The sequence below is a fragment of the Taudactylus pleione genome, unplaced genomic scaffold (genome assembly GCF_031769625.1).
Source record: "Taudactylus pleione unplaced genomic scaffold, aTauple2 ptg000556l, whole genome shotgun sequence".
NCBI lineage: Eukaryota > Metazoa > Chordata > Amphibia > Anura > Myobatrachidae > Taudactylus > Taudactylus pleione.
The window spans coordinates 24444370-24461558 of record NW_028284958.1 but is presented as its reverse complement, the minus strand read 5'-3'; the positions used below and the strand labels follow the sequence as shown (position 1 = coordinate 24461558).

Here is a 17189-nt window from a genome sequence, read left to right as displayed (position 1 = left end):
ATTTAAGTATTGTTTTTGCTGCAGTGTGCTGGAGGGCAAATCTCTTTTTTAAGTGATAAAACCTGTTGCGTATGATAAATGGTGCTCCAGCCAATCAGCTCCTGTCATTTTTCAAACAGATGACAGTTGGGAGCTGATTGGCTGGAGCATTATATATCATATGCAACGAGTTTTATCACTCATTGTGATAAAACTCATTGATAAATGAGGCCCTCTGTTTGGACATGTTGCACTTGTCGGACTCCAACAGACATGCAGGAGAGCTTAAGATGAGCTAAAGGTAAAGACACTAACAAAGCGGTTGGATTGGTAGGTAGGGAGTGAACCAGGAAACTGTGAACGTTGTGGAGAGATGAGTGGTGACTCACAGGCTGAGGCCTCATACACACTGGGGGAATCGTTTTACCTCACGTGCAGTCAGTTGTGAGTGCAGCCAGAATGGCTGTTGCTAGAGATCATTACTATTTGTACATGCTACTTTTCAAGTGTCCTGCTCTTGGGGAGTAGAGAGGTTACAATAACCAGAGATCACTGATCTCTATTGTGACAGCTGTTCTAGCTGTGTCCACGTTGCAGTGAGTACACTTCATGTATAAACACTCTTGTTTTACCAAGGATGTTCCTAGCCTGAGAAAGACTGCAAGGATTGAGATCCACACTACAGATTATTGATGTGCATTTTCTGTCACACTCAGTTTTATACTAGAGCAGTGTGAAGAGCTGTCAGTGATAGATCATAGAAGCAGATAAACAGGGGTGTATTTTTGCCATGCTGTTTCTACATGTTGCTGTTGGTCAGATTTAATTTATCTGCCCTTTATAAGAGCTCTCGGCAAAGCTATTAGATAGCTGTTAAATCATTGCAGTTACATATTTTCTAATTTGCTATTTTTAATATTTTACTGAGAGGTGCACTTATTCCATCATTGAATCATCTGAGCTAATATTTTACCATGTATAACAATTTGGCCACAGGGTGGCTCTCTTCCTTTCAGGTCTACAGACTTTTTTAAACTGACAAAGCAATGGGCATGTGGCTGCTGTATACTGTATACGTTTGTAACAGTTTTCTTACTTTTTGTATAGCATTTTATAGCCTGTTGGAAGCATCGGTGGAGAAGGATAAAGCATTACACAAGGCAGCAGAGCGTAACTTCCACTTTCCCCATAGAAGTCAGAGAGAAGATCCCATTAAAAGAAATCTCCATTGTGTCTGACTTTAGCCAGATTGGCTGCGGGAGCTAAATCTGTGACTAGTGCCAGATTAAGGTCCCTATGGGCCTGGAGCTGAAATTTATGAAGGGCCTATTGTGTGCCATCACCAGGGGCGTATCTATAATGGGGGCGGGAACACAGGCCCCTGGGTCCAGGGGGGCCCTACACCGCACACCCATAATATTACTTACCTCTCCGGAGTCCCGCGTCCAGCACTGTACAATGACTGGAAAATGGCCGCGGCACATGAGCAGTACAGGGAAAATGGCCGTTGCTGCCATTTTCCCGGTGATCTGTGCATACACTATAGACCCTGGGTACACTCTAGTGCCCAGAGTCTATAACTTCGGCGCTGGCCGTGCACAGCTCAGTGAGAGGGGGCCCATGTCGGAGACTGCACACGGGCCCCCTCCTCCCTAAAAATGCTCCTGGCCGTTACAGGGGGTGTGACCAGTATCATGACGGTGTGGCCTGTACTGTAGGGTGTGACTAGCACCTACTTTCAAAAACCTCAATTTCACTCCCCAATTAATTTATTTCAACAGTGTAAAGTGAGATTCTACAAATGAACAAAGGGAAACACTCTCTGTGATCAGGTCCGTAATATGACAAGAAAAAAAAAAGAAAAATGGCCACTAACAATGGCGTATGGGTCACTTACTGATGTCATGAATGTGAAATCCATATGGCTATAGGGGCATGTTTATCAAAATATGCAGTTTGCCAATGAAAATTAAGGATCCTTATCACTGCGAATCATCCGCAATCACTTTACTTCTATCTACTGAACCTCTGGAGGTTACTGCGACTTTCCAGCTGCGCAGTGTGGCAAACATTGCAAATCGCTTTGGGATGTCCTGCAGCCCACAGGAGAGGGATCACTAGATCCTCTCCAGCAGGGTAGCCCCATCGCAGGTAATTGGCTGACGCTATCTGTTAGCCCCTGCAAGCAAGATCTGCAAAGCTTCACTTTGTGGATCTTGTTAAATACCCTCCTCATAAATATCTATGGGAACAGCTGCTGTGGGCACCAATGGACAGAAATCAGGAATTATCTCCAATGCAGTATATCCTGCTTTCTTGTATGGTACATCAGAGGGATACTTAATTCTGCCCTTAAACATGTAAAATATAGAACTATAGTATAACATACCTTTTGATAATTCTTTTTCTTCACGGTCCATAGGGTCCACAGGAACTACCTTGGGATATATAGTTGGATAGCATCCAATGCACCAAACAGCAAAGCTTTGGAGCTCCCAGCATGCACTGTTCCCCCTCCCTATATACCCAACACCCAGCCACAGGCATTCAGTTTGTGACCAAGGCTTGCAGAAAGAGGCAGAGTGAAGAAGGAAGAAAAATGTCACCAGAAAACACTCAACAAGTGAAGAGGGAATCTGTGATACAAAGTCCATCTGAGGCCAGGTGCGTCAGAGTGGGTGTGCTGTGGACCCAATAGACCTCGAAGAAAAAGAATTATCAAAAACCCGGATAAAAACCCGAAGAAGAAATATATTTCTTGTTCGGGTTACATAGGAACTACCTTTGGACGTCTTCAAGCAATACACCTAAGAGCGAGGACGCTCCTGAGTAGATAGGAGAATCCGCTGCTCAAAGGAAGCATCCTGGGAGGCATACGTATCAAAAGCATAAAACTTTATGAACGTGCTCACGGAAGACCAGAGGCCCCCTGTCTTACCACCCACGATGGTCCAACAGACCGAGTGGAATGGGCTGTCACCTTGTTAGGAACCAGGAGATCAGCCTGAGTATAAACCTTAGAGATGGTCATACGAAGTCAGCGAGACAAGGTCTGAAGACTTAAAGGCTGGGACTACAATTTCCTCATTAATATGAAAATGAGAAACAACCTTTTGAAGGTAGCCCGCCTTGGTGCAGAGGACAGCTCTATTTGGATGGAACACCAAATATGGAGAGCAACAACAAAGCTGCCAAGTCAGAGACTCTGCGAGCTGAAGAGATAGCTAGGAGAAACAGCGTCTTCGCCGTCAACCATCTCAAGTCCACCTTATCCAGGAGTTCAAAGGGATACGTCTGCAGAGCCCTGAGAACCAAATACAAATCCCACGGTGTCAACGGATGGAGAAAAGGCGGTTGCAGCCACAGTATCCCCTGCATGAATGTTCTAACGTCCTGCAGGGGAGCAATCTTGCGCTGAAACCAAACAGTCAAAGCCGAAACTTGGACTCTCAAGGTAGCCAGGCAAAGACCTAAGTCTAATCCCACTGGGAGAAAACCAAGTATCCTGGATACCTTGAATATCTTAGGGTCATATTTTTTTGTTAGAACACCACAGAAACTATGACCGCCAAATCCTGTGAATAATGTGAGCTGAAGCTGGCTTTCTGGCTCTCAGCATTGTCTGTATCACTGAAGGAGAAAACCCCTTGGTCTTTAAGATGGAAGACTCAAGAGCCAAGCCGCCAAAGCCTTTCGAGGTAAATCCCGGTATAGGCAGGGACCCTGTATTAACATGTCCTTCCGCAGGGGCAGTGGAAATGGACTGTCTATTGATAGACGTGTCAGATCAGAGAACCAATGCCTCCTGGGCCAGGCAGGAGCTATTAGAATCATCCTGCCGCCTTCTTGTTTGAATTTTGTGATGACTCTTGGGAGAAGGGAGATTGGAGAGAACAAGTATGCCAACCTGAAGTTCCACCTCACCGCCAGAGCGTCCACAAGGCTGCTGAGGGGTCTTTTGTCCTGGACCCGTACCTGGGGACCTTGTGGTTGTGACGTGATGCCATGAGGTCTACGTCTGGTAACCCCCACCCCCCACCTGTCCACCAGGATTTGAAATACCTCCGGATGAAGAGCTCATTCTCCGGCATGTATGTCTTGGCGACTTAGGAATTCAGCTTCCCAGTTGAGTACCCCTGGGATGAATATTGCTGGAAGATGGCATTCCATCCATCGCAGTATCCTTGCCACTTCTTTCATGGCCACTGGACTTCGTGTGCCTCCCTGATGGTTTATATAGGCCACTGTTGTCACACTGTCGGACTGAATCTGTACAGGCCTGTTTTTTAGAAGGTCCTGTGCCAATATGAGCGCTTTGTACACTGAAGCTCAAATAAGTTTATTGGCAGGTGACTTTCTTGGTCTGTCCACATTCCCTTAAAGGTATGGCGACCCGTCACTGCTCCCCTTCCTCGCAGACTTGCGTCCGTGGTGAGAAGTACCCATTCCGGGATCCATAACGGACGACGCTTGTTTAAATGAGTCGTCTCCAGCCACCTGGCTAGGGAGAGGCGAACCTCCGGCGAGATGTGTACCATCTGGGGTTTTATCCGATGATACTGATCATCCCACTGGGACAGGATCCACAACTGTAGGGACCTGGAGTGGAACTGGGAATAAGCCACCATGTCGAAATTCGGCTACCATGGAGCCCAGCACCTGCATCACCAAGTGTACTGACACCGATTGCCTGCAAAGCACCTTGTGCACATAAGCCTGTAGTGTTACAATCTTGTCCTCTGGGAGAAGAATCCTCTGTCAGAGAGTCCAGCCATGCCCCTAAGTGCACCATCTGCTGAGTTGGAGAGAGTGGCGACTTCTTCCAATTGATCACTATATATACTCTTGTAAGCATATAATGGTCATCTGCAGATTGCATTGCAACAGCTCCTGAGATTGCGCCAATATCAGGAGGTAGATATAAATATGGACTTCATAGAAATAGATAACAAGGGTAAGTTCTTACCAGATCTCATATTTTCTACTTCAGGGTCCATAGGATATCCACAGGGTACCTTGGGGATGTCCCAAAGCAGTATCCTTTAAGGGTGGGGACGCTCCTGTGCTGAAAGGAGAATCCGCTTGCCGAAGGAAGCATCCTGAGAGGCGAAGGTGTCACATGCATAATACCTCACAAAAGTATGGACAGAAGACCATATGGCAACCTTGCACAGCTGAACAGCAGAGGCACCACGACGAGCTGCCCACGAAAGACCCACAGACCTAGTGGAATGAGCCCTAACAGAGAATGGAACAGGAAGGCCTTCATGAATATAAGCCTCAGAAATTGCCATGCGAATCCATCCTGCCAAAGTTAGCTGAGGGGCAGGCCAACCCTTTTTCCGGAAGCCATAGAGGACAAACAAGGAGTCCGACTTCCTAAAGGAATTGGTACGGTCAACATAAACCCTTAGAGCCTGTACCACATCCAAAGTGGCCTTACCAACCGAGAGGTCTGTAGAATTAAAGGCCGGCACTATTATTTCCTCATTAATGTGGAAACTAGAAATAACAATCATGAGGAAACGAGGGAGAGTGCGAAGCACCGCCCCGCCCTATGAAAAATGAGAAAGGGAGGCCGACATGACAGCCCCCAATTCTGAGACCCTTCTGGCCAAAGCAATGGCCAGAAGAAATACAGTCTTCGCTGTAAGCCATTTCAAATCCACTGAGCCCAGTGGTTCAAATGGCAGTACATGTAGAGCCCTCAGGACCACAGCCAGATCCCAAGAAGCCACTGGTGGAACAAAGGGAGACTGAATATGAAGTACACCTTGCAGAAAGGTGCGGACATCAGGAAGAGTAGCAATCCTACGCTGAAACCACTGACAGGGCAGAAACCTGCACCTTCAGAGAAGAAAGGCAAAGACAGTGATCTAAGCCTGCCTGTAGGAAAGCCAACACCCTGGATATCCGGAACACCTGAGGATCAGAGACTCTAGGGCGACACCATTCAAAGAAAGTATGCCATACTCGATGGCAAATTCTTCCAGACGCAGGCTTCCAAGCTCTGAGCATGGTGTTAACTACAGGGCTGGAAAAAACCCCTGGACCTTAAGAGGGCTGTCTCAACAGCCACGCCGTCAAAGACAGATGACTCTGGTCCGGTTAATGACAAGGACCCTGTGACAACAGGTCCGGATGTAGAGGCAACAGCATCAGAGTGTCTACGGAGAGACTCCGAAGATCGGAGTACCAGTGACGTCTGGGCCATCCCAGAGCTATCCACAGCCTTCTTGCTTGAATTTTCAAACCACGCAAGGAAGAAGGGAGAACAGAGGGAAGAGGTATGCAAATCAGAAGGTCCTCCAGGCCGACAGAACGTCCACCAGAAGAGCCTGTCTCTCTTGTCCTTGACCCGTACACAGGCATTGTTGTTGTGTCAAGAGGCCACGAGGTCTATCTCTGGAAGGCCCCACTTGTCCACCAGTAGTTGAAACACCTCCTGGTGAAGAGACCATTCTCCTGGATGCACGTCTTGACGGCTAAGAAAGTCTGCTTCCCAGTTGAGGACTCCCGATATCAACACCGCCAAGATGGCAGGGAGATTGCCCTCCGCCCAAGTCAAGATGCGGGACACCTGTCAGCACCGCCCAACTTCGGGTTCCTCCTTGGTGGTTTATGTACGCCACCGTGGTGGCGTTGTCCGACTGTACCTGCACGGGTTTTCCGTGCTGGAGAGCTTTGAATACCGCCCAAAGTGCCAAGATGTTTATTGGAAGCGCAGATTCTGCCAGTGTCCACCTGCCCTGGAACAAGTGTGGACCAGTCACTGCTACCCAGCCTCGGAGACTTGTGTCCGTCATCAGAAGGACCCAGTTTGCCACCCAAAAGGGACCTCCCCCGTTCAGGCGAGTCGTACGCAACCACCAGGCCAGAGACAAATGTACCTCTGGAGAAAGCACCATGGTGTGTGTCGTTATCTGATGGGTCAACCCATTCCATCTGGAGAGGATCAACTGCTGCAGAGGTCTGGAGTGAAACTGACATGGTGGCATATGCCCAAACAGTGACACCATGGAGCCCAGTAACCTCATCGCTGAGTGAATAGACACTTGGCGGCTCTGAAGACAACTGTGTACCTTTGCCTGTAATGCAGAGATCTTTTCCTCCATCACAAAGATCCTCTGTTGAATCCAACAGGGCCCCGAGATGGAGCATCCTCTGCGAGGGACCAGGGTGGATTTCTTCCAGTTTATCAACCAGCCGTGATTCTGCAACACAGAGATTGTCAGTTGCAGATGGAGGACCTCTGGAGACCCTGCTAACAACAGAGGGTCGTCCAGATAAGGCAACAAGCTGCCTAACCCTAAGTCCACCCCCAGGAACCCTAAGCCCCCCCCCCCCCCCCCCCCCAACATCCAGGGCAGGGTTTTTTGTTTTTTTTAGACAAGGCACGCTGAGGAGCCAACCGCAGCCAGAGGATACAAGAGATGGTATCTGTGGGCTGCAGGGGCCAGAGGCTGGGGAGACATTGTAGTACAGAGTGCAATTATTTAAATAAGAGGGGGAGCAGGGGTGCATGTGTCAATTGCTTTGGCAGGGGCGCTCAGACCACTAGATATACCCCTGCAGTGGTTCTCAACCCTCTTTTACTAGCAGGTAATATTTTGAGGATTACTGCCTCTGGAAGCAGCTGGGATATTAACTCACCTGTGCATAATCAAGAAATCCACAAACATGAATTGGTGGTACTTGAGAACTCCCACCCCATTGCAGTCCAGGTTTTAAGGCTATCTATGCTTGAGTCCAGATGGTTAAATGAAATTGAATGGGTACTAAAGAGATCCATGCTTGAGCACAGGTGGCTTAATTAGTACCTGTACTGTAAAGCAGTGTATCCACTTGCTGATTAAACAGAGCAATTGAACAATTACAACATTGTAATCGTTCAATTGCTCATTAATCGTGCATAAATCAGGCAGTATAATGTCAGAAACAACCAGCAATGCACGCTCCTGCTGGTAGTTTCCAACATCACTCATCGCCTGAATATGCTGGTCAATCTGCCAATAGACAGATTGGCCATGTTCGGGGATGACGGAGAGTGCCTGCACTGAATGACATATTGTTCAGTGTTGGCACCTACAGGAGGAGGTACGATTACGATGTCGTAATCGTTCTTCAGTCAGCAAGTGGATACGCGGCTTAATGGTGCATACACATGGTACAACCTGCACAAGCAAAGCTATCGCTGATGGATATCTACCCAAAACAGTTTGCCCTGCACTACAGAAAGTTAGAGTGAAATCTATGATAGGTATTTCAGTGAAGTCATGTCTTTACAGGCAAATCTTGACAATCGTCCAAGTTGGCCTGCATGTATGATCGAGCATAGATATCGTTACTGTTCATGTGAGAACGCGCATCATTGGTCAATCGTTCACTGCATAAAAATGAACAATTTTAAACTATATTGTCCCGTGTGTATGCCTCAAACAGTAGGTGCAGTAAAATGAATGTTTAAAAAAAAAAAAAAAAAAAAAAAAGTCACTTTCCTGGTATTATGGCTACTATTTAAAAACCCTATTATACCAGTTTCCCAAACTTGGTCCTCAAAGCTGCCTAACAGTCCAGGGTTTGGAGCTGTCCATGCTTGTGCACAGATGGTATAATCAAACTGACTCAAGTTACTAATAAAGTCATCTGTCCCTAAGCATGGATATCCTTAAAACAGACTGTTCGGGTGCCTTGAAGACAGACTTGGGACCACTGCTATACACAAAAAAATGCTCTGGGTTCCCACTACAGTGGCTACAAAAGACTAGCACAGAGTTTCCCAAATCCGAGCCTCAAGGCACTCTAACAGTTCAGGCATTAAGGATTACCATGCTCGGGCACAAGGGACTTAATTGGTATCTCAACCTTTTGATGTAACAATCCGTGCTCAACCATGGATATCCTTAAAACCTGGAATATTAAGGTGCCTTGAGGATCGGGTTTGGGAACACCTGGACTAGCAGATCATGATGGGCAAAGCTTTGCTGGTGTATGAGCTGGGTTAACTTTAAAACTACATTTAAGTAATTGAGGGGCTCTATGAAAATTTTTCCTAACAGTGGTGTGAAGACCAGTAGACTACTTTCTTTTTTTTTTTAAAGAATACAACCACCATCAAAAGAAAAACAATCTTAAAATATTTTACCATGTAGGTCAGAGTTTCCAAAGTCCAGTGCATGTTTTCCATATCTCCAAGCTGAAGCACAAGTGTATTAATTACTGACATTTTAAAAGATCTAGATGTGGTACTAATTATTTTAATTATTTCATGGTTGATTCTGGCAGACACCTGGAAAACAGGAACTGTTATGGTCTCTGAGGACTGGACTTGGAAAACACTTGGAGTTTGGGATACTCTGGGCTTTGACATTACAGGCATGGATATACTTCCTGGATATCCTGGACTGTGCCCAGATAATTAATCTCAGTCAATTTGATTTGACCAAGTCATCTGTGTTCAAGCATGTATATCCTTAAAACCTGTACTGTAATGGCAGAGTTTGGGAATGTGTTATATGGTGCATGCATACGGGCCAACTTAAAAGAACAATATAAACGATATATTGTTATATATATATATATATTTTTTTAAACCCCTCTAAATGACAAATCGATGGTCAATGCGCAGGCACAGATGGTCAATATCAATAATCGACCATCGCCCGTGCATGCAGGCCACCCTGGTCGATATCGTTGAATGCGATCGTTGATGCGGGATCCTGAAGTCGTTAGGGGGTTGGTGCATGTTGCTGGATGTCCGGTATCAAACATCCAGCACATGCAGGACGATCAGACAACAATATCTTATCATTGTCTGATCGACCAGTGTGTATGGGCCAATAGTCTGATGTTCATCTACTGCTCACATAAGACCCGCTGAGCCAACACATTGGCTGTTTTGAACATTTCTGATTAACATTCCTGCTGTGTGTTGTATGGAGTTTATAAGCTTTATGTTCAACATCCAACTAGAGTAGGGGTGGACAATAAGCAGTCCCCATCTGTTGTAGAACTACACATCCCAGCATTCCCTGCCATAGTTTTGCTATTTGACTCTGCTAAAATTGTTGCAAGGCATGCTTATTTGCCCACCCCTGAACTAGAGAAATACATAAATGAAAAAAATTAAATAAAAAAAATTTGCAGCACTGAGAGCATGGTCTCTCTATGCCAGGACAAACTGTGGCCATAAACTACAGTCCCCGTCCTAGAAATGCGTGATCATAATTTCCGTCCGGATTGCAGAATTGAACGGTCATCACCGTTCAATTCTGGTTTAAAAAATAATGAAAATTAATTCTTACAAACTGGCTTTCCTTATTATCAAGTAGGATGACATCAATAGCAATATCTAACAAGACGACCACAGAATGCTTTTTTTTTTTATTACATCTAAAGACTTCTACAGAAACAGATAACATTCAATAGGTAAACAATTTTTCCAATGCAAGTAATAAATATTTTCACTTGGTACTTTATACAAACTGACATTGGCCTATAATACAGATTTAAAAGCCTTTCAGCTGGTCTGGCATGCCATATGAACACATTTTTAAGGCAATGAGTTACAGGTTCAGGTCATGGAAACCAGCGACAAGTTCTGGTGTTATTTACATCAGCTCCTGCCCACTCTTCTGCTTATACCACCTCAATGTATTCATGAGCTGGACGAGTTCCCCCAGTGCTAGCAAAAGATGCTTACAGACTAAAAAGGAGTCACAAACAGCACATTGCCTTCCAGATCTGCTACAAAGCACTGAATGTTCCCAACAGAGACCTTCCTTTGGCTGGATGTCAACAATAATTTTTTACCTCAGGGTTTAATGAATTGCGATGGATTAATAAATAGCAGGTCACATAAAGGACAAAAACTCGGGACTATATCTAAACCGAAATGTATAACATTTCCATATCTGAAGGTTTAGTCTGGTCAGAGCCTCCATTTTATCTCCACACTTCCTGCAATTCTGAACAGTCCATTGAGAAAACTAAATTATGCACACAGTATTTAAAGCTTCTAATCTGTATTGGGCTTTAACAAGCATCACAGAAATATGAAATGGATGTCTCATCAATTTGGTTCTGCAAAAACTTCCACCTGCTGCCACTATAAGGAAACCTGATTTATTTGCCTCACCTGCCCAGGTCACCAGGATTCTCCGTGGTCTTACAAGAGATTTTCTAATGGAAAAAAAAAAAAAAAATCTGAAAATCAGGGGCCTATCTATTCTACATTTTTAAAATACCCTCTGCCCCCTCCCCCTTCTACCTTATGTATTAATAGAGTACTGCAACAGCCATCTCCAATATCTGTTGCAGTCCCCTCTATTTTAGATTAGCACAACGTCCCCATAGAAGTCTATGGAGACTGATATTGCCAAATTCAATAAGCTCCATCTTTTGCTGGAGTTACCCATAGTAGCCTATAGACTACACATCTCACCTTTTACAAATCTCTCTAGGGTAATGGCTGCATGTGCACCGTAGTCCTGCCGGGTCCAAGGTCAGAAGTGATCGCTTTACTTTTTAGACATCGCTGGACAAGCTCCTATCGGTGCCCGTGTTCCTGCAAGCCTTTGTCCCCAATACATCATTTCTTATTGCCATATCCAATAAATTATGTTTAGAGAAAAATGCGGCCAATGGTAAATCAGCATTTTGTTCCCTCATCTGAACTCAGCCAATCATGTTACCAAGTGTATTATTTTCACATTTTGCACTTTTTTTTTCAAATGGCAAAAGTGTAATATTTTAAATTTTTGCTATACTGCTATAAATATGAATAAATCAGGGAGGTCTGAAAAAAATAAAAGCTGGCAGAGGGCATGGCGTATGGCAAAGACTAATTAAAAATTACAGCATTTTGTTTAAATAATTTCAGTTAAAAACACTGAAAGTGCAATAAATACATCAGTTGTCACACACGTTACTCCTGCCTTTCCAACTTTAACACAGATGGAGGAAGGCGTGCAATTGGGATGACTGGTTTGCTTTATTTCTGGATGATGTTGGGAAAGACAATTTGACAATGTACCCATGTGCTACAATAAGCACATTTTACTGTCACAGGAAATATTATGGTTAAAAAAAATAAATAATAATAATTAGATGGTCTTAAATGCCTCAAGTAAAAAGCAATAATCAATCTCATTAGAACCTTACACTGCAGCTCTATAAGAGAGGAGCATGTGGGAGTATATTGTGAACAGATAAAAAAAATAAAATAAAAAATACACATAGCATGGCAATTATGCTTCCTGGGCATCGCTGGCCATGTCACTACAGAGCAAGTCTAGATCTCAAGCTTCTCTGATTGGCCGTGTTGTGAAGAGAACCTTACCTGTGCACAGGTGAATAGATGGTGGGATAATTATCCCACACAGCTTCTACATTACACCCAAGGAGAGAAGCATCAACCTCCTACTCTAAACTTCGGGGCAATGGAATTCCAAATGATGCACAGCTGCACACATCACTGGGAATTGTGTAATGGTGCATACACATGGTCAGATTTTTCTTCAGATCTGAACGATAACTATTTAAAAAAATCGTTCATATCTGAAGGAAAATCTGACATGTTTGAACGATGCGCGTTCCCGATGGTCAGATAACGCTATCTGACATCTGATGTGTTTGCAGTCAGATTTGGACGATTCCATTCATTTTAATGCAGTCAAAAATCGTTCGTAGTTCAAATTGTTGGTCAAATCGTTCATCTGACAGTGTGTATGCACCTTTAGAGTAACTTCCTTCGCATTCCCCTGAAGATGTGCAGAAAAACAAATGCAAAGGAGCAATGCTGTGGCTGGCGCATTCTACACATGACTTGGAATTAACCCAGAACCCCAAGGAGTATATTTACTAAAGTGCAGGTTTATAGAAGTGGAGAAGTTGCCCATAGAAACCAATCAGATTCTACTTATTTATCTAGCAAGAAGCTAATAGCAAGAATCGGATTGGTGACTATGGGCAACATCTCCACTTCAATAAATCTGCACTTTAGTAAATATACCCCTCGTATCTGCCTTTAGCAAACGGCCAAGATCTAAAATAAATCAACTACATAAATATATATCTGCCTACCAATAATCTTGGTAACACCGCATTTGCCATATTTAATGTCCAATTAAAATTGCCATCTTGTTTACAACGAACTGATAAAACTAACGGGAGACCAAATACTTGAAACGTCACATAATCCAGTCTTCCCATTTATGTGACCGACATCCTTTTTTTTTTGCTTTGTTATAAAAGAAACAGCAGTACAACTGGAACTTAGGTCCAAACGCACAAGCTCCATGTGGTTTGCATTACAGCTAGAATGATAACCATCTGCATCATACAATACAGAAAAGCCAATTTCCTTTCTTTTCTGGCCATGGTAGCGGAATGGATCCCTGCGTCACCACAAACTTTTATTTCTTGGCAGTGAGTGACCACATACCCCTGCCTTAAAGGATCAACCTGTAACCAAAAACAAATACACAAGCGTGCAGAGAGCGAGCCGCTATTAAGCTATTGGTGGGATTACAGTAGTTACCAATGTCTGTGCAGAACTACTAAACCTCTGTGACATTGCATTTAGACGTACAAGTAGTAAGGGGCAGCTGAGCCCGCAAAGGAAGAGCCTTTGATCTGTCATCACAAACCCAATTTCTTTATGCATGGATAGCTTAGATTAGAACCAATGAATATCTTCCAGTGCTGATGGGGACAGAAGTGCTTTGTTATGAAATAATAATTTGGCAGCAAACACCAATATGATGCATTTAGCCCACCTGAAGCACCTTACAACACCGCCGCAAGGAAGGGCCATGTTAGGATTCTCATTTCTACTGATCGAGCCTTCCACAGAATCCAATAAATACATGGTAAAAGTGCAGAAATGAAACTAAACAAGTAATCACTCCAGCATAGGTTCAGGAATGGAGAATGTTTGAGAATGATTGATGTAAGCACCTGACTGGTACAGGGACAATCAAACCAATACTGTGTCTGATCTAAAGAGGGAGGAACCATTCGTGGGGCAGGTGGTCTCCAGAACAAGAGTCAGTCTCCAGGATCCCGTTGGAAACTAAAAAGGAAAATACGGGGGACGAGGTGGGTCCATGTCTCAGTTTCTGTTGGGGGAAGGGGGATGAGTAAAGTTTTCGGTTTATATACAAAAGTAAAACTGAAAATATAGTTCTGTTCTCTGTACATGTCTTTGTCTTTTGTTAAACATTTCCTTTAAAAAAGAAAAAAAAAAAAAATAGAATAAAATAGAGGAATCAGACAACAGGTGGGGTTCAAAACCCGAGTGTGCTCATCTGTGGTTCAGTCCAAAGAAATAACATCTGGGATTATGCCATAAAGTGAAGAGCTGTCTGCTGGCCCTCGGCTGGCTGCACTGTGACTCTCACGGAGGCTGTTTGAGGAGACTAAACTGCTGTTACTGCCGCTGTTGCTTCCATTAGTTGCCGGGAGGTTGGCGCTTGCTCCTGCACTTAGCTGGTCCAGGAAGATTTGCGAAGTGGTGTACGGGAAGAAACGTGAAGAATGAAGCAGATCTGGCTCCTCAGAGGCGGCAGCAGCCGCCGCTGCCAGCAGGGAGGTGTTGTAATGCTAAGCGGAGAAAAAGCAAAGATACAGTGAATCTTAGGAAAAGCAAAAAAAAAAAAAAAAAAGAGAGAAGAGTCTGGGACAAATAGGCTAAAATTTAAAAAACACACAACTCACCTGATTGTCTCCAGACAGAAATGGAAAGAAATCCAACCCTGGTGAAAGAAGAAATTGTTAATTTAGAGGGTAAAATAGAAGATAGAACGCTAAAGCTCCTGAAAAAAAAAAAAAAAGTCTAATTTTATTTATTTTAGAAAAGTTTTTCAGAAACATGACTTTTTGGCAACCACCACCAACAGGTTGTAAGTACTCCATCCACTTACAAATTAGTTTCCATTGCCTGACCATCTGCAATAAAGGGGTCAAATTGGATATCTATGTGTCTTGTATAAAAGGTGAAAGAAGTGGTGGAGAGTCCACACAGTCTGACAACTGGTAATAGCAGTTATTCATTGGTACATGAGACCTGATAAAAATAAATGTAAATAATAAAAAAAAAAAATATGACCACAAGGGGTCACTCTTGGAAAAGATCACCAGTGAGTCTAACCAATGAAGACATTAGGTTCCACCTGACCAAGGTCAAAAGAGTAAATCTTCAACCAACTTTATAATAAAAAAAAAAAAAAAAAAAAAAAAAAAAGAAGAGGAAGGGGCTGGGGATGAGTGTGCCCCTTGGGTACTATTGTTGGAGTATTCCTGGGAGTTACTGGGGAGTTCAAAGACAAGTCAATAATAGTAGCCTACTGTATGTGCACGTTGATGTGACAAAAGGAGACCACTACAATATTCCAAGTATAAATAAGGTTGATGTATGGAAAAGGCCTGTTATATTCCCAACTCTGCAAGCTGCAGTAAATTGCTTGCAGAAAGGGAGAACTAAGAGATCTTTTAATCTCAATGAGGTTTGAAAAGATCAAAAACGCAGTTCAGATTCCAAAGGGTGACAGACTGTCTAACTGTAGGCTTACTTGTGCAGAGGACATTAAAGAATGTTAGCAACATTACCATTGCCAACTGATACTTTAGGTCTCCATGTGAACTTTATATACCAGGGGGTAAATTAAAAGTCCAGGACGACCACAGTCAAGACCACTCAAACTAGTCTCAGTTTCATAAGAACCTTTAGTTTGGGAGCTGGATGCCAACTTCAGTTCTGCACTCTGGTAGGTTAATTCTGGAGCTAAACAATTGCATCCTGAAAAGCTCTCTTACTACACAACTTTTTTTTTTTTTTTTACGCAACTAAAATGCCAAGATGTGTTTTTTTTTTTTTTCTTCAGTTCAAGCAACTAATCCCCATAGACAAGATCTTTTTCTTGCGATTATATATAAATCTGTATGGAATTCTCCATCTGTGGCTTCACTGGATAAATAACTCCGCCTAAATTTGCTCCCTTCTTCTATTAACTCCATCCATAGTATCGGTTGGTCTAAAGCCCACTTTAAGATTACAAACTTTAGAGGCTTTGTTTTATGCTGTCTAATTACTGTCTATCTCTTATGCCACACCCATTGTTAAGCTGCATACAAAGATTTTCTGTCCAACCATCCAACTAGTTGATTGGTTGGAAAGAAAATCTGGTAATGTATGGGAGTAACTGATGATCAGCAATTTGCTCCTAAATGCCAGAAAACAGATGAAAAATGGTCATCAGACAAGTTTGTTAAATATTTGATCTAAACAAAAAATTTGTTCAAACTTGTCTGATGACCATTTTTCATCTGTTTTCTGGCATTTAGGAGCAAATTGCTGATCATCAGTTACTCCCATACATTACCAGATTTTCATTCCAACCAATCAACTAGTTGGATGGTTGGACAGAAAATCTTTAGCTTAAGATGGGAACAACAATGAAGTCTTACAAAGTTCTGGAACTCTGAATATACAACCTACTTACTTGCACACCGCTTATTCTTTTCATGCAGAGGGAAGATGCAATAGAGAATATTTTTACCTCCTGGGAAGAGAATAATTCATCAGGTGGGTATAGTATCTGTCCTAGATTTCTATCCAGTCTTTAGGCTGATGCAATACTAGCAGATCCCTATTACAGCATCAGACGGGTGTGGTATAAGAGATAGATAATAGACAGCCAATAGGTCGACAGGGACAAAATGTCGACACTAAAGGTCGCCATTTAAGAAGCTCGACAGGGACAAAAAAAGGTAGACATGAAAATGGACACGCGACTTTTTTTTTAGCCCTAATCTTCACCCTAACCCTTGGTGCCTAACCCTCCCTCCTGGTGCCTAACCCCAACCATTGGGGTAGGTGCTTAACCCTGACCGTCCCTTCTAGTGCTTAATCTTCAGCAAGTACCTAACCACCTGGGTAAGTACCTAACCCTAACCACCTGGGTAAGTACCTAACCCTAACCACCTGGGTAAGTACCTAACCCTAACCACCTGGGTAAGTACCTAACCCTAACCACCTGGGTAAGTACCTAACCCTAACCACCTGGGTAAGTACCTAACCCTAACCACCTGGGTAAGTACCTAACCCTAACCACCTGGGTAAGTACCTAACCCTAACCACCTGGGTAAGTACCTAACCCTAACCACCTGGGTAAGTACCTAACCCACCTGGGTAAGTACCTAACCCTAAC

General features: G+C 43.6%; 1 protein-coding gene across 4 annotated transcripts in view; it reads right to left on the bottom strand.

Moving 5' to 3' along the window:
• Nucleotides 1-10358: 10358 nt before the first annotated feature.
• The window catches only part of PIAS1 (protein inhibitor of activated STAT 1), a 79337-nt gene continuing 72506 nt past the window's right edge, over nucleotides 10359-17189 (bottom strand). For all 4 annotated transcript variants that reach the window (XM_088452777.1, XM_088452776.1, XM_088452779.1 and 1 more), the window contains 2 exons: nucleotides 14698-14735; nucleotides 10359-14583 (listed from right to left, as the gene is read on the bottom strand). In XM_088452777.1, coding sequence (XP_088308903.1) covers nucleotides 14296-14583; nucleotides 14698-14735 — 326 coding nt within the window. In that variant the 3' untranslated portion in view covers nucleotides 10359-14295. The remainder of the gene's footprint in view (nucleotides 14584-14697; nucleotides 14736-17189) is intronic.